Source organism: Dryobates pubescens, chromosome 20 (assembly GCF_014839835.1).
Source record: "Dryobates pubescens isolate bDryPub1 chromosome 20, bDryPub1.pri, whole genome shotgun sequence".
Taxonomy (NCBI): domain Eukaryota; kingdom Metazoa; phylum Chordata; class Aves; order Piciformes; family Picidae; genus Dryobates; species Dryobates pubescens.
Genome location: NC_071631.1, coordinates 17,143,493 through 17,167,405, shown reverse-complemented (window position 1 = coordinate 17,167,405; position 23,913 = coordinate 17,143,493). Strand labels below are relative to the sequence as shown.

Below are 23,913 nucleotides of genomic sequence, written 5' to 3'. Positions count from 1 at the left end.
TTTTCCACAGGACTGCTCTCCCTCCACTCATCCCTCAGCCTGTGTTGCTACCAAAGACTGTCCCAGACCCTGTGTCAGGCCTTGCACTTGGCTGTGTTAAACCTCCTGAGGCTCCCACAGGCTACTTTTCCCTTCTCTGCAAGGGGTATGATTTCTTCTGCAGTAGGAGAAGACCAAACTGCCCCAGGCTGAGCAAAAAGGAACTAAATAAACCAAAACCACTTTGGATAATAAAGTGCAAACTACTTCAGAGCAGAGGCTAAGCCCATGCCAGCTGCTCACCAAGACACACTGGCTGTGGCAGGGAGGACAGGGGGTGATGGGCAGCCCAGAGCAAGGCAGAGCACAACAGTTTTTAAACAAACAGCTAAAAATCAGCTAAAGCCAAAGCTGCAGCCTCCCCCCCACCCCCTAGCACATGAGGCTGGGTGCTGCTGGATGCCAACTGCAGGAAGAGGGTTTCCTCTCTCCAGAAGCAGCTGCAGTGCCCTGGCTGGAGTGATGCCCTGGGGCAGTGTCACCTCTGCACCACACAGGGACCCTTCTCCAGAGGCTTATTTCTCTGCAGAGCTACGAGGGGTGGGGGTGGGCTGAAAGGAGTGATTTAAGCCAGCAAATGGCTTCCTTGTGTGCCAGCAGTGCCTTAATCCCTCCTGCCGCGGCTTCGATTGAGCCTAGCCCTGTCACACAGATACCAAAGGAGCTTTTTATTCCTTCCCCCACCCCCACATCGAGGGCTTGACCTGAACTGACCCAGCGGCTGCTCTGCCCACCGGGGAAGCAGCTGGTGCTCAGGCACCCGGGAGTGGGGGATGCTTTTAATTCCCCAGGGCATGGCAGCTCCCAGGGACCTGCTGCAGCTCCAACACAGCCCCCTCCTGGCGGGCTGGGGGCAGAGGGAGCTCCAGAGTCGTCATTAGCAATAATTGCAGCGAAAACAAGCACCCAAACCCCCAGTAAATAGCAACCACCTGCCCTGCTGGGCATTGTGCTGTGCCATCTGCCTCACCCTGCGTGCCATGCACCCCGAGGAGCTGCCCACTGCTTTGTGTTGTAGCCAGAGGAACCCAGGCCCCTGGCACAGGCTGGGGGCAATGCTGGGGACCTGGCTGCTGTGACCAGGCTCTCAGCAGCCTGAAGCTCTGTGTGGTTTGGCTGCTGGAGCTGCATTGCTCTTAGTTTGCTGCCCAGGCTCCAGCAGGCACTGCAAGGTTGTTTTGAATGGTGATTAAAAAACCAAACCCCAGAGCACCACACAGCAGCTTTGGTGCTTTTAATTTAAAATGAGAGGCTTAGCCAGGAGGAGGAAAAAAAGATAAATGGGGGGGAAAAAACACACCAAAAAGTAACAAAAAAAGGCAGGTTTGGCCAGGGCCTGTTCTCACCCCAAAGAAGTGGTGATGCATTTGCATTGCCCTGGCACAGTGGTGCAGACAGGAGGGTCGGGGACATGGCCAGGAGATGGAGCACTGGCAGTGAGAAGGTAATGGGGGACAGGCAGGGACAGGCACACGCTTTCACATCCCCCCCATCGTTAGTGTTGGTAGTCCAGAGAGGCAAAGAAATCCCCCAAAATCCCAGGAGCCCCTTCCCCAGCTTCACAGGAGCTTTGCTGCCCACAGGCAGGGGGTGGGTGGGTGCTGGGAGGTGGTGAGGGGCACAGGGACCCCTGCGGACGTCTCCGGGTCCAGACCTGGCAAAAGTCCTGTGGTCCCACTGGCTGGGCTCCTTCATTTCAGGACCCTCTGCCTCTGCCTCCCTCACTGGGTCTCCTTGGACTGCTTGGCTCGTTGCTTGCGGAGCTTAACGAAGGCCTGAGCCTCTTTGTCCCCCTTCCTGGACTCCAGCAGCCGCAGGATCTCATCTGCTGGACGGGAGGGGAGTGATGGGGGAGGCGCTCACCGCAGCCCCCCGCCCATGCCGCGGGGCCAGCAGGGGCTCAGCAGGGTTCAGCCCAGCTTGGCACCACATACCGGTGGGTTTGGGGTGGGTGAGAGGGAGGCGGGTCTGGGGCACCCGTGCTGTGGCAGCTTGGTCCTCCTTGGCATCGAGGCCAGGCAGGTGGCAGAGGGGGAAGAAAGCTTCACCCTCCAGGTCGTTGGCCCCCAGCGTGTCGTAGTCAAACACGGTCAGCAGTAGGCAGGCCCCCTCCTGCCGGCACTTCTCGGGGGGGATCAAGCTGCAGGGGGTGGGATGTGGGGGACCATCACATGTCATGTCCTCCACCCCAAAGTTCAACCTTCCCTCCAGGCTGCCCCAGGCTGCCGTTCCTCACCGTGCTGACCCCAGCTGCTTCACAGCACAGAGCTCCAGCACAGCCTGAACCCAGCCTGTGAGCTCCAGGGGTTTGGGGTAGCCCTACCCCAGCTCCCACCCCGGGACCCCACGGCTGAGCCTCCAGTGGAGTGCAAGGACGAAATCCCAGTTCCTGGAGCAACGGCCCCATAGTGGGGGCTTGGCTGAAGCATGGAGGGTCTGGGGGCACCGGAGGGGAGTGGGGAGGCGGTAGTCAGTCCCTACATACAAGTCGAAGGCTTCGTCAAAGAGGGGGTGTAGCTCGTTCCTCTTGCACTGGGTGGTCCTGGCCACCACCTCGGGGAACTCGTGCCGAGGCTCCAGGGTGAGCTGGACGAAAGGGTCACTCGAGCCTGGTGGGGGGGACAGACATCAGTGCCCTGCTGCCCTTACACAGTGGGGGTGGTGGTGTCAGGGCACGCTCGTTGCCACCCCCTAACCCAGCCCAGCTCCTGGGCGCAGGAGCATCCCCAAGCCAGCCCCCATAGCGATCTGCCGCGAGTGGCTGCAAGAGGAGCGACCTCTGCTGGCAACATCCCCAAATGACAGCCAGCCCTCCACACCGTCCCTTGCCCTCTGGGCTTCGCGGCTTCCTGGTGATTTCCCCATTCCTGCTTTCCTGCTTATTTCCCTGAGACGTGGCTGGACAAACAGCCGCCTGCACTGGCTGCCGTCTAGTGCTCAAAATGAAGGCAGCGGGAGGTGGGCACAGAGTCCTGTCTGCTGCATCCCATAGGATCACCTCCAACCAGTGCAACATTCCCCACTGCTTCTCCAGATCCACCTCCCTGGATGCAAAAGCAAGTCAGGACAGCGTCCCCTCACTGCAGGCACCGCCAGCATCTCTCCTATTAAGGACCAAGGACAGGGCGTCCCGGGGTGGTGGAGCTCCCCGGCCCACCCATGGGGGGCGGGGCGCTGAGGGGTGTTGCTGGGGCTCCCCAGCCCACCCACACTCACCGTTGGAGTCCAGGGGGATGAGGTTGGCAGCGTTGAGCACTTCCACGCGGAGCTTCTGCTCCGAGGGGCGGTACAGGGCTTTGATGGTCACCGCTCCGTACTTCTCCAAGCTGGTGTCCCGCTGAGCAGAGGGAACAAGAATGAGGGTGCTGCCGGCTCATGGAGGGGATGCCTAGCGTCTGGTGGAGGCTGAGTGGGCATCTTTGGGGAGTAGAGGGACGATGGGCACCCTCTGGTATGTAGTTGAACCCTCTCCTGCTCACCAGGAGCAAAACCAGCCCCAGGACTGGGAGGGTGGTGGGCAAATCCCGAGTTTCCACAGGCAGGCTGTGCCAAGCAGCCTCACGTTGGCAAGGGAGGGATGTGGGAAGGGGCTGAGGGCACCACCCCGACTCCTACCTGCTGCTGGATCCTGTTGCTGAAGTATTTCTGGATGAGTTGGCGGCTGGTGGAGGAGCAGAGGGCCAGGTGAGTCTCCAGTGACTGTGGGGAGGTTAGGAGGTGATGGTTAAGCCCAAGCCCACAGATGAGTCCACAGCCCAGGGATGCCCACCCTGGATAGCACCCAAATGAAACCCTTGGGGACCCTCCCTGATTTCCAGCACCCTTGTACCAGGAAGGTTGAGGTGTGGAGGGTCTCCAGTGGCAGTCCACAGCCCTCAGCATAGAAGCACAGCTCCAGACTCTGGGGAGAAGGTGGTTGTTAGCTGGCAACCAAACACCCATCCCTTCTGGGGACCTCTTGTCCTCTCCAGTACCTTCAGGGCACAGTGCAGCTTCTTGGAGTGCTGGACCGAGGGGAGCTGCTGCTCTGTGGCTGCCGACAGCACGGCCAAGGTGTGATGCCAGAGGAGAGCGAGGAGGCTGCAGGTGCAAGGGAGGAAGGCTGTGAGTAGGGGTCCAGGGGAGTGGGCTGAGGGGAGGGGTGGTCTTTGGCTGAGGAGCTTTGTAAAGCCCCAGAGGGAACCAGCAGGTCCCAGTGGGCCGAATGGCCAGCCCCAAAGTGGGATGTCCACAAGCCTCATGGGGCTCTGGGGGGGGACAATCCTGCTGGGGGATGCTGCTGCTGCCCTCCACTGTGCATCTGTGAGGTCACCTTTTGAAGTTCTCCTGGACCAGATGCTCATTGAGATACTGCAGCTCTGACTCCAGGAACTTCATGAGTGGGCTGATGGACTGCAAGAAGAGCACAGGGGGTTGGGGAGCACGGGGTGAGGTGTATCCAGCAGGACACGGCACAGGGAGAGGTGGAGTGCTGCCAGCCAGAGGTGGGCACTGGGTCTGGTGTGGTCCTGCTGCCAACATGGGCATCCAGTGAAGCAGCTGGGCTCATCACTGGTGTGTCCCATGCCCCAGGCACTGGGAATACAGAGGTGGGGAAGGGTGATGGGAGCCTTCACTAAGCAGACAGCCAGGTTGATTCACAACTGCCCAAAACAGAAGGCCCAAGAGGATCTAGGCCAGGTACTTACATCCTCGGGTTCCTGGGTGTCATTGGAAGAGGAGAGCTCCTGGATGTGCCTGGCAATGCCCTTTTCCAGCTGTGGGAGAGAAATGCACAAAGGCACTTGGGCTTTGCTCTCTGCATGAGCCTCCCCATGCCTGGGCTCACTTCGTCTCCATCCCAGGAGCACTGTGGGCTCCAGGTCCCTTCGGGGGTCCCTTTGGGGTCCCTTTGAGTGACAGCTTTCCACTTTAGGCCAGGCAAGGGCCAAGAAGGGTCAGTAGCAGGTGGTCACCTTGGTGGCCAGGGCTTGCACCACATCCTGGATCTCGTGGTCCAGGCAGGAGACAGTGCTGTCGAGCTGGCAGTGCAGAGTGTGCTGGAACTGCTGCTGGGCAATGACATCCCCTGTGCGCTGCTCCAGCTGGGCCCAGTCCAGCTGTGATGGCAGCTTCAGGATCAGCAGCCGCAGCTGCTTGATGTTGTTCACCACGATGCAGAGCTGGGGGAGATTGGTTTGCTTCAGGGTGTCCCACACCCCCTGGTGCAGCCCCTGCCAGCTCCAGCTTCATCTTTATCCTCACTCCTACCCCCATCTCTGTCTTCATGCCCATCATTGTCCTTGTCCCCATCCTCATTCTTATCCTCATCCCTATCTCCATCCTCCTCCACATCCCCATCTCCATCTCCTCATCCCCATCCCATCCCCATCCCCATCCTGCTCCCCCTGCTTACACCATTTTCCTCCTTTTCCAGGATTACAGCTACCACAGACCAAGTGATCTGCATGCAGCCCAAACTTGGGGTGTCACCTGGGTGCTCAGCAGCTCATCTCCCACTCTGCCCCAAACCCATGGCCAAACCCTGCCCCCTGCCCCAAGCTCTGGACCCTGCCCTGACACCAACCCTGTTGGCTGCTTCAGCCTCCTTCTCCTCACTCAGTGACAGAGCCTCAGCCCTCTCCTTGATGAGCCTGCAGTACATCAGGGCAATCTTGCACATGTCCTGCAGGATAGAGAAGAAGCCAACCAGACTAAGATAGGCAATATGGGGGCCACTGTGGGACCAGGGGGCTCTGCTCCATCAGTGTGGGACATTAGCCCCACTCTATTGGGACCTATCTCCAAGAGCAGGAGAGGAAACTCGTGGGCTGCATCTGCCAGCAAGGGCCCAGGGCACAAACCTCCACCAGCTTCACCATGATCATGAAGGCTTCCTCGGGGTCTGGCCAGTTGAGTTGCTGCCAGGTCTTGACAATCTGGGCATAGCAGGTGGAGAGGTCAACAGTGGATGTGCTGTGCTTGTTGTGCTCCCCAAAAGGTGTCAGCTGAGGGCAAAGGAAATGCAGCTCAGCGTGTGCAGGAAGAAGCCACCCCAGACAGGACAGCTGCTGCTTTGCCTCAGGGCTTTCTGGGCCATCATCAGCTCCACACACACCAGTGTCACCACCCAGTCACTGTGGAGAGTGGAGGAGATGAAGATGGATGGAGCAGCCTGAGGTCCCTGCATCAGGCTGTGCTCCATCACACTCCAGCCCAGCGTTGCTGGACCACACTGAAGCAAAGGAGATGCCCACAGCATGGCCCAGGTGCAGGCTGATCAGCTTGCTTGGGCTGCCAGAGAAGGCTGAGGGAAGGGGCATGGGGATGCAGCATGGGGCCAAAGTGGGATCAACTGGTCCCAGAGACCACATCCTTTGCAATGCACTTGGGAGTGGAACCAGCTTGCTTCTGGGCTGCAAGACACAGCCACATGGTGGTCTCAACGCTGTGAGTGAGGCACAGTGGCAAGGAGTGGAGGAAGCTGGAGTGTCCCCAAGGGAGGGATGTTCTCCTGAGTTACCTGGTCCATCTGGACAGCTCTCTGTGCCCTCTCCAGTGCAATGGTGTAGGCCTTCTGCAGCCACTGGGGCACAGCTTCCTTGAACCACTGGTGGAAATTACTCAGAGCCAGAGGCTTATCCCTGGGGATGAAGGCACCAGCTTATCCAACTGCACAGCAATGGCATGGAGCCAGCACCAGAAACTGCAGCAAGGCAGAGGGATGTAGCACCATGCTAAGGAGAAACCCTTCCCTGGCCTGGAAGTTGAGGTTTCCACCAGCCTTGCTCAGGAACAAGCCCGAAACCCTTCTGGTGATGCTCACATTGACAGCAGGCACCAACAGCCTCCTCTGCCTTGTGTGTCATTAGTGATGAGGGTGAATGGGAAGGCTTTGGAGCTCCTCTCAGTGAAGTGCTCAGCATCTGCCCTCTCTCTGGGCTGGGTACCTGTTTGGGAGGAAGTTCTTCATCCGATAGAGCTCCTGCAGGTTCATGTAGAGCTGGAACAGGCTCTCGGCTGTGGGCTTGGACATGCTGCTGTCCACCTCGCGCAGCTGCTCCTGGACGTGCTCTGCCACCTGGCAGTGAGCAAGGGAAGAGTGGACAGCCCTTGGTCAGGGTCTGGGTGGGAAGGCTTGGTTTGCTAGGGGCTTTCTGGAGCCATGGGGTGAGGGTTGGCTCAGGGGACTCCTCTGCCTTTTGGGTGGCATTTCAGGAGGTCTGTTAGGTCGGGTGAGCAGGTGATGGGCACTCGATGGGCACTCAAGGAAAGATGAGGGAAATCTCCCTGGCTTGCTCCCTTTCCAGGCTTGCAACAACCAGTTGCCACCTGAAGGGTGGCCAAAAACCTCAGCCTGACTTTTGGCCATAGTTCCATGACTGCAAAGTAGCCCAGGCTTGCTCACCAGGCTCTCCAGCTCCAAGTAGGCAATGAAGAAGACATTCAGCTTCAAGGTGCTGTAAGAGAGAAATGAGGAATCAGGAGCCTGCCAGCCCCAGCAAACCCTGCAAGGTCATGCTCTTGCCACAGGGGCAAGGACAGTACAGCTCTAAGAAGCAGAGGTAGGACCACAGATGCTTCTCTGTAGAGCCTGAGAGCCAAGGGATGAGGCATCAAAGGGCCCTCTTGCTCTCGATCCTAAGGAAAGTGGATGGGGGAGGATCAAGCTCTGAAACCTACTTGATGAAGAATTTATTCCAGATTTTCTGGCACTGCTGGAGATCTCCTATCACCTCCAGCAGGAGTCTGGACAAGGCTTTGCCATTCTCCTCCATGCTCTGCGAAAGAAGGAGCAGCTTCTTTTGGGTGCTCAGTGATTGTGAGGCGCTCTGGGCTCTGTACTGATCCAGGTTATTGCTATGATTTGTTCTTGTGGAGCAGCACTGTAGCATTAGATGCACATTAGGTGCACCAAGAAGTCACCACTAACATCCACTGTCACCCTGTGCCCGGGTGGCTGGGCTGGGGACCACCTCCTGTTGGCACCAAGGCCATAAACGTCAATGCAGCCTCAGCAGCTGCAGGTACCATGGCTCGTGGTATTTGTTAGTGGGAAACATAAATGTCTTGACTGTATCAGAAAACTGAAGCAGCTCTGTCCCTCAGTCTTGTCTTTCCACCCCCTTGTGCCTCCCACCTTAAGCCCAGCAAGTTGCTTCTCGTCATATCAGAGAGACAGAGATGGGAACTGACCTTCACCATGGGCTTGAGGTGCTGCTGCTTCATGTGAAACCACTCTGTCGTGCCTGACTGCAAGAGAGGAGTCCTGTGATGGTAAGGAAGCAGGAAGGGCAAAGCCATCTCTCTCACCCCTTCACTCTCCCTGTACCCTCAGCTGTGACCCAGCTCCCTGTGGTGGGAACCATAAGCTGGGGACACTGGGTTGAAGAGGGGCAGACATTTTCACCTCTTGAGGTGACCTGTGTGGCTTTGCTGAGGTGTGGGCACTGGGCAGGAGATGGATGGCAAGGGAGAGCTACAGCTTCCCACCTCCCTGGGGCTGAGAAGGGGAAGCCTATGGTCCTGCTACCTTCAGTGCTGTGGAGACCATCTGGGTGAGGTCAGGGCTGGGTGTGCACAGCTCATGGAAAGCTTTCATTTTGCACATCTGGACCAGGACCCTGCAAAGCAAGAACCTCAAGTGAAACCAGACACTGACTCCTCAGAAACAATCACCTCTGCCTCCGGAGATCCTACCCAAACAAACCTTCCCCTCCCAGCCACAACCCCCATGGGGAGCCCAGAATGAGCAACAGGGCAGGACAAGTGTCACAGCTGCCTAGGAGGGGGAAGAAAGGGCTCCTGTGGGGTTGTGCTCAAGTCCATCGTGGTGGCCAAGCACCCCAGGTGCAGCTGGCACCGGTGATGCACTCACCGGAGCAGGGACTGGAGCCGCTCCAAGGACCTCGGGACAGAGAGGGGGAAAATGATCCTGTACCTCCGGATGAGGGAGACCCCATAGGTCAGCAAGGACTGGAAGGACTCTGCCAGCTCTGCTTTCTGGGGAGAAGGAAGGAAAGACACACTGTCCTCAGAGATGTCCAACAGAGATGGCAGCAGGACCATGGCATGGTGGCGGTGGCAGCTGGGGGCTCCTGCTCCAGGGATGGAAAAAAAGCTCTGACAGCCTGGAGATGTTTTAGTCTAGAGGGAGACCTCACTGCTCTCTACAACTCCCTGACAGGAGGTTGTAGGGAGGTGGGGGTTGGTCTCTTCTCCCTAGTATCAGGTGATAGAAGGAGAGGAAATGGCCTGAAACTGTGCCAGGGGAGGGTCAGGCTGGAGATGAGGAAAAATCTCTTCTCTGCAAGAGTGGTCAGGAACTGGAACAGACTGCCCAGGGAGGTGGTGGAGTCACCATCCCTGGAGGTGATCAAGAAATGTATAGCCATGGCACCTGGGGACATGGCTTAGTGGCCATGGTGGCGTTGGGCTGATGGACTCTATGATCTTAGAGGGCTTTTCCAACCCAAACACTTCTGTGGTCCTGATGCCTCTGGTAACTTCTTTCTGGAGGGGCTGAACTGAGCTTTGTGCCTAAACCTTGTTGCTGGGCATGAAAACCTCCAAGTGTCAGGAGGGTGCTGGGGTGTCTCAGGAAAATGGACAGGGAAAAGCAGGAATTGGTTCAGTCACATCTTGCAGGGGGGTTGATTGACTTGATGGCAGCAATGGAGGAGGAGGATATTGGTGCAAAGGGTAAGGGCTTCTTCATGGGGAATGGGAACAAATCCCCAGGGCAAAGGGGCTCCCTGACCCATGGGTTGTCCAGGTCCCTGTGGCTGGTTCTCCCCAGAAATGCCTTCCAGCTGCTGCAGCAGCCCTGGATCACACCAGCTCCTGCCCTTCCTGGAAGTCATGGAGGGAAACAGCTCTGGGAGCTGGGAGGAGAGGCTTGGGGTGGGGTGCTTGGGACACATTTCCCTGATGATAAGGGGTAAAGGATTCAAACTGGAAGAAGCTGGATTTAGATTAGACAGCAGAAGGAAATTCTTCCCCACGAAGGTGCTGAGGCACTGGAACAGGCTGCCCAGAGAAGCTGTGGAGGCTCCAGCCTTGGAAGCGCTCAAAGATAGGCTGGAAGGGTCTTGAGCAACCTGGTCTAGTAGGACCCATGGCAGGGGGGTTTGGAGCTAGATGATCTTCAAGGTCCCTTCCAACCCAAACCATTCTAGAGTGCTATGACACTTGCTCCCCACGGTGCTGCAGCCCTCACCTGCTCCGGCCTCAGGCGCTCCTGTGCCCACTGGTACTCGATGCTGGTGATCTGGTGCAGCAGGCAGTTGCTGTTGAACTCGAGGCTCTGGTAGAGTTTGCTGTATGCCAGCCACTGCCTGGGGAGGATGGGAGGCTGGGCTGAACCCTGGGGGCTGGGGCCACCCGGGGTTCAGCCTGGAGCTCCCCATCTGTGGCTCTATCTGGCACAGCAAGGGCAGGACCCAGGCCTCCTGGTGCTGTTTGGGGCATGGGGGCAATTCCATCCATGCTGAGCTCATGGGAGAGACTGGGTGCAGGCAAATGGCTCCAAGGAAGGTGCTGGGCCTCATGATCCCCAAAACTATGATCTGCATTATGGTTCCCTGGGCATGGGGGTACTCACGCCATGACCTGGTGGAAGTCAGAGAGGTCCTTCTGCGTGGCATGGAGGTACAGCACAGTGCTGGCATGTCTGCTCAGCTCCCCATCCCAGGAGATGCTGCCAGCCTGGGAGAGTGCAAAAGGAGGGTGATGTGTCCTGGAGCAAGCTGGGCTGAGCCAGGAGAGGGACAGACACCTGGACAGAGCGTTTGCAGGACCACAAGAGGGGGGGATGCTTCATAAGGATGCCAGGCGTGGGCAGGCATCATCGTGGCCCTCCTCCTCATCACACTGCAGTGTGTCAGGTGTGATGGGCTCCAAAGGAAGCCCCCAGCCAGCCCAGCTGCTGGAGAGTTGGTTCTGCCCCTCGGTACCTGGTGCTGAAGGATCTCATAGGACACCAGCTGCTGCAGGAGGTGGCGATGGACAGTGTAGCTTGGCTGTGTCCGGCTGCTGGCGGTGGCCCTCTGAAGGGACAAGGCAGAGAAGCTGTACCCATAACTGCCTGACCCTGCAGGGGTGCAGCCAGAGAGCGAGGGGACAGGAACCCAAAACACATGGGGCCAGAGAGTCCTGTCTGAAGCTGAGCCAAGGGGTGCAGGTGCACCAGTAGCAAGACTTGCATGCTGTCATGGGCATCAGGGGAGGGTTGAGCCGGTTTCCAGCACACTCAAAACCTGGTGCTGGCATCTCTGGTCCTGGGACAGGGACCTGTGATGCCAAGATGGGCCCCCAGGGACAGGCAACTGCCCCATCCTGACAAGGCTATGGCAAAGGACCTCCTCAGCTCATCTCCTCTCACCTTCTTGTGGGTCATCAGGAACTGCAGGTGGCACTGTCCTCGGTTGGGGTAGGTCTCTGTCCGTGGCTCCAGCGGGTACCAGCGGTCATCCCAGCAGTGCAGGTCCTGCATGCACACAGACAAGGGTGAAGCCCTGGGCAGCCTTCCCGGGGGAAGGATCCTGCTCAGGTCCCAGGGCATCAACGGGGCAGGAAGATGCTGTGCTGGGGAGCTCTGGCATTGGATTGGAAGAATTATTTCTCATCCCTGAGTGGGTTGTTGGAGCTGCTGGGGCATCTGCCGCCCAACTGAGGGACTGAGCTGGGACCCTGGGGGAGCTCGTGTTGCTGTGGGGCTGGGATCTTGGCCAGACCCTGAGGGGAGCTGCTCAGAGAAGAGGAGGCACCGTGGAGCTCACCTTCAGGCGCAGGACCACGTTGCCCAGGAAATCGTCCTGCCCTTTGTCTTTGCGAGCGTCTTTAAAGATCCTGAAAGACACCGGGGAAGGAGGGGGAGGGAAGGTTTCCCCCAGCCCCCAGCTGTGGCTGGAACGGACCTGCCACCCTCGCCCCTTCCAAAGGCAATCTTTAAACCCCAGCAGGCAGCCCAGCATTTCCCAAGCCCTCTTTTCCTCAGCAGCCACAGCAGCACCAACCGTTTGAGGCCGTGGAGATCGGTCAGCTCCCCCAGCTTGTGCCGCACCGACTCCACCACGTCCGAGTCCCTGTGAGGGTGGGCAGAGAAACCCACCAGGGGGGAAAAGGACCACACTGAGGTGACTGCAGAACTGCTCATGGACTTGCAGGGACAGTGGAGAGAAGGGGAGGTGCTGGTGGGAGGGAGTGTGTTGGGTCTGGGGCCACCCCAAAAGCCGCTGTCCAGCCGTGAGCTGCAGGATGCAGGCGTGTGGCTTCTGAACAAAATGAGGGCTCAGGATCAGCCCTGCCTGAGCTCTCTCTGCTCACACTGGGTGCATCCTGCTCTGCTCCAGCAGAAAGTGGCGGGGAAAGGGGTCCCCAGCTGCTTCCTGGGGCTTTTTAACAGGTGCAGGTTGAAGAACTACCCCAGGGAGCCTCCCAGGACGCAGGAGCCTGCGCAGGGCTGTGGGCTGGGGTCGCTGGCTGGGGGATGCTGCTGCTCACCACATGTCCAGGTGGAAGCTGGCTGTCTCCATGTCTTCAAACTCCCTGTAAGGCACCAGTGGGATGCTGTTACTGGAGCAGCATCCTGAGGGATGGGCAGCAAGCAGGCAGGACAGCTGGGAATCACAGTCAGCCAGCTCCTCCTTTGGGGAGACCCCAAACCAACCCACACAGCCTGGGGAAGTGGTGGGAGAGCCCCGAGGGAAGGATTTTTGCCACACTTCTGTTTTGCAACCCCCTGGACCTGCTGCATGGATCAGACCAGAAGCCTGGCAAGCCCCAGGGGGCATCACCTGGTCAGGGCGAGTGGTAGACCTCCCCATCCATCCCTGAGAGCCCTGGGCACCCCCTCCAGCCCCCTGCAAAGAGCAGTTCCAAGGGGTGACAGATTACAGGATAAAGGTCTCGTCCCACACGGGGCTGAGGGTCTGGCTTATGACTTGTGTGCGATGGATCTGGTCTTCAGGGATGAGATCTTTGACCACAGCCTTCATCCTCTTCTTGTGGGCTGGTCCCTGGCTCTTGGTGTCGATGCCCAGCAGGCAGTAAGGGTCGCTGAACCCTGTGAGGAGGAGGGCTGCAAGTCCCTGCCGGCAGCAGCAGCTGTCCCTTCCCCCATGGCCGCCCTCCTGTCCCCACTTACCACTGACATCTTTACCCAAAATCCCTTTGGCTTCCTTCACCGTGGCTTTCAGGCAGAAAATTGGGCTCTGGAAGAGTGATTAATGTGTTGGGAGGGAAGGGGGAGGGGGGTTCAGCAATCCTCTGAGGAAGGATGGGGGCTCAAGCAGGTTCACACCACCAGCTGCTGCTCAGGCCAGCAAACGCCTCACAGCCTGGGGCACCCCGAAGTGTAACCAGGGGGGCTGGGAGATACCAGAGCCCCCCAGCACCACCCCAATGTGGGCACGCCACTGGGCTGCAGCATACTGGGGAGACACCATCCCCCTGCATACCTCCAGTTCCTTGACCTGTTGCATGATGACTCTGTGCTCCTCTGCATCCATGCCAAAAGCCTGTGTAGACACCAGAGCAAATAAATGCTGCTGCCCCATGAACATGGCTGGAGAGCAGCCAGGGGCTTCCCTCTGCTCCCTGGGAGCCAGCTGCATCTCAAGAGGAGAGGAGAGGAAGAAAGAGGCCAGCACAAGGGCTGGAGACCAGCTGAAAGCTCTCCAGGGAGAGCCTCCTTCCCACCATCCCAAGCCTAAGGGAAACAGTTCTCCCTAAGGCTGATACTTCCCAGCCAGCAGCTGTCCCCTTGCCCTGCTGCTTCATCTTTTGAGATGCTCATTCAGCACCTCCCTCTGAGTGCCCCACACCAGCCCCTTTGGCTGGGAGGATGCACATGTCAGGGATTAGGTTTTGGGGACCCCATCAGTGAGGTGGGGACCCACCTTTTGCACGTAGGCATAGAGCTCCTGGGAGTCAGCGACATGGTGGTGCTCAGGCTTGCCCAGGCGGTGCAGGATGGTGTAGAGGACCTCCTCATAGAGCAGGGTCAGCTGCAGGGGGAGCATGGACACCCCATGTGGGGTCAGGCCAGCAGTCAATTGCTCCATGCATCCCCCAGGGTCAACAGGTTGTTCCCTCCCCCAGCTTCCCAAGCTCCTCTCTAGTCTCTGTCACATCCCTCCCAGCATCCAGCCCTGCTTGCCCACCACTGCCTGTCCCCTGGGGAGCATCTACAGGAGCTGAGCTGTGTCCCCAAGGCTTCTGCCACCCTCCAGTGCCACCAAGGGAGGCTGTGGTGGGGCTTGTTCATACCTCTGTCTTGGTGAACCGGTGGGACAGATCCATCTAGAGAAAGGAGAGAAGCAGAGAGGTTTCCCATCAGGCCTCATGGTAGAAGGTGGCTTTAGGAGGCAACCACAGCTGGGCAGGCAGCATGGGGTGGCACCACCAGCAACCCCTCAGGGTGGGGTGTCCCAAAGGATCCTGTAACACTCCACAAATGCCCTGTGGCTGAGGGACCACTTCTTCCATCACTGACCAGCAGGACAGCACAAGAGCATTGCCTCTAAGCCCCATTAATTGAGGAGGGAGCAGAGAAGATGCCAACAGCAATTTAGGGGCTTTAAAAATCAGCTGCCCACCAACAAAGCTGCTTGCTGGCCTGGGCAGGCCCAGCAGGAGCAGCCAGGAGAGCAAACCAGCCCAGGGAGAGGGCAGGTGGCCAAAGTGCATCAAGGAGCTGCAGGTGTGGCAAGGCAGCTATGGGCAAGGAGACAGCACAAAGCCATTGGGACTGGTGACGAGGCCCCCTGCCAGAAAGCAAGACAAGCACTGCTGCAGCACTGCACTGCTCATTGCTGAGCTGAAGCTCCACTCCCCACTTGAAGGCTAACCAGCAACAGCCTTTACTTCCCAAAAGGCAATGAAATGGAAACGAGGCACAGCAGGGCTCTGGTGGTGCTCAGGCTGGTGCTGGCTGGGGTGTGCCCTGCTGCCTACACCACCCCTGTCATCCCCTGCCTCAGATGTCACCTCCCACTCATCTCAGCTCCATAGGGGTCTAGCTTACATCAAATCATCTCTGGCAAAAAGAAATACCCTTTGCCCTGGCAGATGCCAGCTCTCAGCCTGTCCTCACCCTGATGCTAAGGCTGAGCCTATCCTGCATCTACTTCTCTAACCAGGGGCTGGATTTGGCCACCACCACAGCTGGGCAGCTCACTCCTGCTGTGGAGTGTGGCTGGGTGATGAGTTTGCCACTACCATGAGCCAGGTGATACAGCTGGAAGAAGGGGAGCCAAAGCCCCTGTGCCTTCCACCACAGCTCCCAGTGCTGGAGCCTCTGGAATTGCGAGGGGGACAGCATCAAAAACCAGAATGGAAAAGTCTGAGATTAATGTGGCCCTGTCTGTGCCAGGGGGTCTACACAGGTCACCCCTCCCAAGCAGGGCTGGCAGGGCTGGACAGACAGACAAGCCCCACCTTTGGGTCAGCCCAGGCTATGAAATGACCTCAGGAGCCCCCTGACAGAGAGAAAAACCCAAACACCCCCGAGCTGGAACGTGAACATTTGCTTGTGGCAAATCTGAGGCTGGCATAATCCCCTGGCCATCTGGACTGAATTCAACTCTTCCACCCTCCTGCTCTCCCATCTGTGCACGGGACTGGCTAAGCTAAAGCTGGGCTGAGCCACCAGGATGTGTTTACTGCTGCTAATCCCCACGCCAAGAGCCCAGCCCAAATCCACGGGCGGTGCTTAAAGCCAGCTGCGGATACGACCACCAGCACCCCCCCTCCAGCACCCTGGCGTCATTGCAGGAAGCCAGGCTGGCTGTGGAGGTGGTGGCAGAAGGGAGGACAAATCCCTGGATGAGAGGACACCACCAGGACAGATCATCCCTGGAGTGCAGCACAGGGGATCCTGCCCACAGGCTCCCAGCCTGCAGAGCTGCAGGTTCCATCTCCATGGGGGGCAGACACAGTGGCACCGTCTGTCCAGCCTCGGCAGAGGAAGTCAGACGGGTTGGGCCGGCCAAGAGCAGGGTTTGGGGGGGGAACTGCTGGCAGAGCAGATCCCAGAGGTGCTGGGAGGCACTGGGCAGCTGTAGCCAAGCTAAAAGGGGACCCTTAGTGCCAGCACAGAGCTGCAGCTGAGCCCATACTCAGCCCTTGCTGCACATTCGGATGGATATGGTACCCCCACATCCCCACCCCCACTCTTTGCTCACCCTTGGAAACTATCCCAGCTGGGACAAGGGCTTGGTCCCTTTCCTCTCATTCCCCTTCACAACCTCAGCACTAGCTCTGCGCCCTGGCTGCCGTGGGCACAGCTGCCCAACCCCATTTCTGGGGCTGCTGCCCCCCAAACACGTTCCCCAGCCCCAGACAGGTTCCCCAGCCCCACAGGGTCAAGGCCACCTACCTCGGGGCTCTCGTCCCCAGGGAGGGTCCCCGGGGGGGTCTCCTGAGCAGCATCCATGGCGGGGGGTGGCTGGCCCGGGGCAGGGCAGAGGCTGCCGCTCCCTGTGCCGCTGCCGCTCTGCCCCTGGCTCGCATGCTCAGAGGAAACCGCAGCCCTTATCTGCCCCTGGCCGCTTCAGGGAGCGGAAGCACACACAGGGCCTCCTTCCAGAGCAGCATGGGGACACAGGCACCCTGCTTCTGCTGCCCACAGCCCCTCCTGCACGGGCAGCCCCGTGGAGAAGGGCGTCCGTGGCACAGGTAGGGTGAGGGCGAGAGAAGGGCATCACACCCGGCCCCTGCTGGCATGTGTGGGCAAGGGACTGGGAGCAAAGGGACAGAAACGGTCTTGAGAGCCACAGAATGGCTGAGGTTGGAAGGCACCTTGCAGATCATCCACTGCAAGCTCCCTGCCATGGGCAGGGGTGCCTCTCAACTAGACTTGGTTGCTCAAGGCTTTGTCCAACCTGGCCTCAAATAGCTCCAGGAAGGAAGCATCCACAACCTCCCTGGGCAGCCTGGTCCAGGGTCTCACCACCCTCACGCTGAAGAACTTCTACCAAAGCTCCAGTCTAGCCCTACTCTCCCTCAGCTTCAAACCATTCCCCCTTGTCCTGTCTCTAGACACCCTGAGGAGAAAGTCCCTCTGCAGCCTTCCTGTAGGAACCCTTCAGGTACTGGAAAGCAGATCTAAGGTCCCCCCAGAGTCTTCTCCGGGCTAAATACCCCCAGCTCCCTCAGCCTATCCTCACAACAGAGGTGCTTCAGCCCTTGGATCATCTTTGTGACCTCCTCTGGACTCACTCCAACAGTTCTATGTCCTTATGAAAGCAAAACCCAGCAGGGAAAGGGAGTGATGGGGAGGATGGGGGGGGGACCATGGAGGATGTGAGCTCTGTGAGTGCATACAGGGACCCTGCAGAAAGCCAAAGTTCTCTTCATGGGGGATGGAGGGATTTGAAATGCAGTGCAAAGGCTGCAGGGTGAGAAATCCTGGGTGTGCTGGACCAGGCTGGGCTGAGAGCTGCTGCAGTCAGTGCAGGGGCTGGGGACAGCACTGGGAAAGGGCCTGTGGCACTCTTCCTCAACAAGCTGTCCAGGCACAGCTGGGTACTGAGTTAAAGAGGAGCAGGAAATGGAGTTTCAAAGTTGTGCTTTAGTGCCAGTGCTCATTCTTGCAAACACCTTATCTGATGGCAGCTCACAGGGCTGTCCCTGTCCCAGGCCAGCAGCACCCTCCCCTTGGAGATCCCTATCTCAATGCATGTGCTGGTGGTAAACTTGTGGGGGAAAGGCGAGGATGGGCAACAGGAAGAACCACAGGAGATGGAGTGCTCCTGGGTGTCTAACTGGAGCAGCTAAGAGCAGCCTGGGACTTGTAGGGGCTGTCGAGCTGCTCAAGCATTTGCTGCTCAGCCATTTGCTGCTCAGCCATTTGCTGCTCAGCAGCTGGACCCACAGCCCAGAGAAGGATGTCAGCCTGTGCTCAGGACTTGCAGGTCACTGCTGGGGCTGCTGAGGAGCTGCAGGCATTGGGAAGCAGGGCCCATGGTGCACTCTCTCCGTTGAGGGGCATTTTTGTCCCCCCAGCCTCCCTGTTTCTGGCAGCCAGGCACTCCTGGGAGCTATAAACAGGACGCTGCAGTGCTGGGGCAGAGGGGCTCCACCTCAGGCTGAAGGGTGCTCTGCAGCCTTGCCGGGGATTCCCACTTCATCCAAACAGGAAACGACAACCATGGAAAGGGCACTGGAAAGCCTTAACGACCCCTTAACTGCACTGGAACAGGCTGCTCAGGGTGGAGTCACCATCCCTGGAGGGGTTCAAAAGACCTGGGGACATGGCACCTGGGGACATGGCACAGCCAGCACCGTGCTGTTGGGGTGATGATTGGACTTGATGATCTTAGAGATCTTTTTCCAACCTTAATGATTCCATGAAAAGAGTGCTTTGGAGGTACCCTGCAGCACCTCGGCTCGAGTCAGGGTTGGCAAGAGCTGCAGGAGGATGCTAACAGCAGTGTCCCTGTGAGAAGAGAGGGAGGAGGCCCCTTTCACCCCTGCAATCACCTCCTCCTTTAATTAAGGCAGGCTGCAATGGCTTAGCTGCTTTAGCAGAGACACAACCTGTCTTTGCCCTGAAAGCCTGCTAGAGCAGGGACTCCCTGAAGCTGAGGGACCAGGAGATGGGAAAAGGGTTGTTGGTGTTGGCAGCACATCAGTGTAGGGGGAAGGTCTGCCTTGTTCAGTTCAGCCAGCAGGGGACTGGAGCCATGAGGGGCTGCACAGTGCACACACAGCGAGCTGCCAGAGGCAGGGGGTGCCTGTAGCCAGACCCCTGTACCCAGAGAAACAGTGAGACACCAAAAAGCTGAAGCCCATCCCTCCTAACACGGTGATCACAGAATTGTTTAGGTTGGGAAGGACCTTTAAGGTCACCAAATGCAACTGTTAACCCAGCACTGCCGGGTCACCACTAATCCATGTCCCTCAGCATCATATCTCCATGGCTTTGAAACCCCTTCAGGGATGGGGACTCCACCACTGCCCTGGGCAGCCTGTTCCAGGGCTTGACAACCCTTCTGGGGAAGAAATTGCTCCTCATGTCCAACCTAAACCTCCCCTGGCACAATTTGAGGTCAGCATTACGTGTCATCCCCTGATGTCTGAAAAAAGCTTCTGCTTACACTTCTGCTCTCTCCCAGATCAGGAGGGGCTCTTTTGTAACTGTCCCCAGACACCACGGGGAACTGGGCTTCAGCATCACTTCCTCTGCTCTCCCCAGTTTGGAAGTGGAGCCACCTCATCACCTCGTGCCCAGGGAAGGTGCCCATCCCCTTTGCTGGCAGAGATGCTCAGAGGCATCTCATATAGCCCAGCCCCAGCCTTGGCTACAACCAGCTGAGCATTTGCTCCACCTTGGGCAGAGAGTTTAAAAGCATCTCCTTCCTTGCTGATGGAGGGGACCACGGTGGAGGGGCCGATTTCTGTCCTGCCTCCCTCTCCCCTGACACACACAAATGCTGCTTATTGATCTGGGACATCAGTGCTGTGCTCCCCTGCCAAATGCCATCAGTGGGAGCTGGGGATGCAAAGTGCTCAATGGCATTTGAAAAATGATTGCTGTTGGCTTTGCTTTCAGCTCTGACTGCAAAAGCAAAGCCTGGCCTGGCACAGTGCAACCACAGGCAGGACACAGACACAGCATCCCCGAGCTCCTCACATCTTCTGCTGCTTCTTGCCAACAGAAAACTAGCAGGTGTCACAGAAATGTCTCTAGCCTCAACCAGCACAGAGAGAACAACTGGTAAGAGATCCACCTCCCCTCCCCTGAAGAAATAAAACCCCCTGCAAGCAGAAATCTTGCTGAGCACCAGGCAGTCACTGCCCAGGCAGGAGCTGGTGGCTGGGCTTTTGAGGATTCTGGAGAGGAAAAGTTCAGCTTCAGTGTGGAGCTTCAGTGTCCCTGCTAAACATTGTCCCTGAAGGGTCCCCAGCTGGGCACTGCATTGCTTGGGGCTGGTTTGTAATAGTCCAGCTGGACACCCACAGACACAGCCCAGCAGGGTGGGCAGCACCCATCCATCCCCCATCAGAGACCAGCATGGTCCCAATGGAAGGTCTCTGCAGGAATCATAGGGGTTTGAGCCTCTGTGGGTGCCAAGAGAACACCACTGAGTGACTCTGTTGTGGTAACAGCAAGCTGCCTTTTTCCCCCCTGGGTTTTACCAGCAGCCATCTACTCCACAAAATGCCAGCGACAAAAATCCCTGAGCTGACACCTCTCATGGCATCTAAACCTCAGATTGGTCCCCATTTAGTAACAAAGCCTTGAAAGCAGCTCCAGGGTCAGCACTCCCCTAAAACTCCACACCCCAAATCTGCAAAGAACCAGCCAGGACCTCCCAGACATCCCCAGCCAGGACCCTGCAAAAACAGCTCAGGCATCCCCAGCCAGGACCCCGAAAAACAGCTCAGGCATCCCCAGCCAGGACCCTGCAAAAACAGCTCAGGCATCCCCAGCCAGGACCCCAAAAACCAGCTCAGGCATCCCCAGCCAGGACCCTGCAAAAACAGCTCAGGCATCCCCAGCCAGGACCCCGAAAAACAGCTCAGGCATCCCCAGCCAGGACCCCGCAAAACAGCTCAGGCATCCCCAGCCAGGACCCTGCAAAAACAGCTCAGGCATCCCCAGCCAGGACCCTGCAAAAACAGCTCAGGCATCCCCAGCCAGGACCCTGCAAAAACAGCTCAGGCATCCCCAGCCAGGACCCTGCAAAAACAGCTCAGGCATCCCCAGCCAGGACCCTGCAAAAACAGCTCAGGCATCCCCAGCCAGGACCCTGCAAAAACAGCTCAGGCATCCCCAGCCAGGACCCTGCAAAAACAGCTCAGGCATCCCCAGCCAGGACCCTGCAAAAACAGCTCAGGCATCCCCAGCCAGGACCCTGCAAAAACAGCTCAGGCATCCCCAGCCAGGACCCTGCAAAAACAGCTCAGGCATCCCCAGCCAGGACCCTGCAAAAACAGCTCAGGCATCCCCAGCCAGGACCCTGCAAAAACAGCTCAGGCATCCCCGGCCAGGACCCTGCAAAAACAGCTCAGGCATCCCCGGCCAGGACCCTGCAAAAACAGCTCAGACATCCCCAGCCAGGACCCTGCAAAAACAGCTCAGGCATCCCCGGCCAGGACCCTGCAAAAACAGCTCAGACATCCCCAGCCAGGACCCTGCAAAAACAGCTCAGGCATCCCCAGCCAGGACCCTGCAAAAACAGCTCAGGCATCCCCAGCCAGGACCCCAAAAAACAGCTCAGGCATCCCCAGCCAGGACCCCAAAAAACAGCTCAGGCATCCCCAGCCAGGACCCCAAAAAACAGCTCAGGCATCCCCAGCCAGGACCCCAAAAAACAGCTCAGACATCCCCAGCCAGGACCCCAAAAAACAGCTCAGGCATCCCCAGCCAGGACCCTGCAAAAACAGCTCAGGCATCCCCAGCCAGGACCCTGCAAAAACAGCTCAGGCATCCCCAGCCAGGACCCTGCAAAAACAGCTCAGGCATCCCCAGCCAGGACCCTGCAAAAACAGCTCAGACATCCCCAGCCAGGACCCTGCAAAAACAGCTCAGACATCCCCAGCCAGGACCCTGCAAAACAGCTCAGACATCCCCAGCCAGGACCCCAAAAAACAGCTCAGGCATCCCCAGCCAGGACCCTGCAAAAACAGCTCAGGCATCCCCAGCCAGGACCCTGCAAAACAGCTCAGACATCCCCAGCCAGGACCCTGCAAAAACAGCTCAGGCATCCCCAGCCAGGACCCTGCAAAAACAGCTCAGGCATCCCCGGCCAGGACCCTGCAAAAACAGCTCAGGCATCCCCAGCCAGGAGCAGTAAAAGGCCTTTGTTTTCCAAAGGGAGTGGGTCAGCATTCCCCCAACCAGCCCCCCACTCCCACAATATCTCTCTGCCCCCCCTGGAGTAGTCAGGGGCTCACACCATGTGTAAGTACAACCATGGGGTGAACCCTTCCATTGCTTTTAAGCACAACTCATCCAGAAAGAAACCTTTAGTCCTATAGGGCTCCACTCCTGGAGGGGGGCGGTTACAGTCTGCCCCCAGTATAAGTCAAGTGCACAGCTCCTGGGGTCTGGACACTGCTGAGAGAAGAGGTCTGCAAAGAAGGAGCATTATCACCCTCTTTAAAGGGTGTCAGCTTCCCTCTGAAGAAAGCCTCTGGCGGGAGGACCCTCCACAAGCATTAAGAGCAGCTGCTCTCCTTACCTCCCGCTGATGATCCCGGAGCTGCAGCCTGCCCTCACCCTTGGCTCAATCTCTTGGCTGGAAATGGGCAAATAGTCAAAAAATTGATTTCAACATGTCCCTCCCTCACTTCTCCTTTCAACCAGGGCGGCCAATGACTCTGCAGAAGCCGGCTGTGCCTGCTGGCGTTTGGCAAGGCCACCGCAGAGGCAGCGCAGAGGGGAGGAAGGTGGTTTCAAAATGAGAATGGGGACATGCCCAGCAGGGGCACCCCCGCAGGCACCTCCGGCTGCTGTGTGCTCTGGGACCACTGGTTTCACGCTCTGGAGGGCTGTCAGTCAGCCCCCTCCTTCTCTAGCCTGGGGCCTTCTAGTTATTCCTGTCCTGACCCTCACATCTTCCCTCCCCCAGGCTCTCCTGGGGGCTTTGGGGGCACCTCATGAAAAAAATGAAGGTGCCTGGGAAGGAAGGGGTGGGGGGACACACACAGAGCACACACACCCCCCCACACCTCAGCAGGGCAGGGTGATTGTGCAAGATGGTTTCCCCCAGGAGCACGAGGTTGGACCTGCAGGCACCATGGAGGGGACACGTGAGGATGACTCTGGCATGAGGAGTCAGCACCCTGCTCACCCAGGAGGGCTTCACCAGCCAGCCCCAGCCCCTCCAGAGGAAACACTGCTGAGGTGCCCAGCTCTGCTTGGAGCTGCTCCAACTCCCCAGGGAGATGGTTGGGTTCCCAAAGGGAAAGCACAGCTTGTCCTGCCCACCCTGACCCCACTTCCCTCCCATGCCCCCCAGAGCTCAGGGCTGACCTCCCTGGGCACCATCCTGGCTGAAACACTACATCTGGCTTCCTGCACAGCAACACAGGGCTGGGGGGAGCACAACCCCCCCAGGAGCAGCCCTCCTTGTCCTTTTGGAGGTCACAGACTTCCCCTATTGACCTGGATGCCATTTGTTTGGCTTGGGGCACCCTGTGACAGCTTTAAACCATTTAAAACACCACTGTCAAGTGCCAGGTGTGGGCAGAAAACATTTCACCTCCTCCCTCCCTCTCCCAGTGAGATGAATGGGGTGTTGGCCACTGGAGTTATTGTCCTCTCACTGTGGGGCCAGGGCAGTGGCTGCTGCTCTCACTGCAGGGACAGGGAAGGGGGGACACCAAAGGCAAGATCGTTCCATCTGCTGCTTTGGGGCACTGAGTTCAAAGCAGCAAGATCTGCAGCACCTGCCTGAGCAGAGGAGATGCTTGTGAAGGGGGCAGAACCTGGTGCTGCCCCCCAGGTACCAGGCACACCCCATGGCACATATTAAGCATTTTTGTGCCTAGCCTGGAGTGAACACGCCAAATTATCGACCAATTTCAGCGTCAAAATGGTCCCTCCCAGGCTTTTCCACCGCCACTTCTCCCCACGTGTGCTTCAGAGCCCCCTGAGGAGCCCAGCAAGCCCCACGGGGCTGCACATTTGGATGTCAGGAGGAGGCTGCAGGGCTGAAGCACCCAAATAAAGCTGCCATGACAGGGAGCAGTCCTGCAGCTGAGCCCTGCCGTGGGGAGAATGACTCTGCCCCAGCTAGAGCCCAGCCCTTGCCGAGCAAAGTACGCGGGGGAGGAGGAGGAGGGACGGAACTTGAGCAAGAGGAAGGAAAGGTTTAGAAAGAGATGGGATTTGCTGAGCCGAGCCTGCACACGGAATCCAAGCTGGTACCTTTTGCTCCA

General features: G+C 58.2%; 1 protein-coding gene across 1 annotated transcript; it reads right to left on the bottom strand.

Moving 5' to 3' along the window:
* Positions 1-1,655: 1,655 nt before the first annotated feature.
* Positions 1,656-22,239, bottom strand: UNC13D (unc-13 homolog D). The gene is made up of 32 exons (XM_009897938.2): positions 22,212-22,239; positions 14,290-14,322; positions 13,920-14,027; positions 13,479-13,538; positions 13,166-13,232; positions 12,916-13,084; positions 12,523-12,567; positions 12,036-12,104; positions 11,799-11,868; positions 11,402-11,506; positions 10,974-11,066; positions 10,622-10,725; positions 10,238-10,355; positions 8,897-9,021; positions 8,552-8,642; positions 8,215-8,271; positions 7,702-7,799; positions 7,427-7,478; positions 6,969-7,099; positions 6,542-6,662; positions 5,883-6,026; positions 5,606-5,704; positions 4,995-5,201; positions 4,728-4,796; positions 4,352-4,431; positions 4,014-4,119; positions 3,869-3,940; positions 3,655-3,738; positions 3,256-3,376; positions 2,525-2,648; positions 1,974-2,179; positions 1,656-1,864 (listed from the first exon to the last, which is right to left on the bottom strand). The coding sequence occupies exons 2-32, from the start codon at positions 14,320-14,322 to the stop codon at positions 1,761-1,763; spliced, it is 3,132 nt and encodes a 1,043-aa protein (XP_009896240.2). The 5' UTR covers positions 22,212-22,239; the 3' UTR covers positions 1,656-1,760.
* Between the last annotated feature and the right edge of the window lie 1,674 nt (positions 22,240-23,913).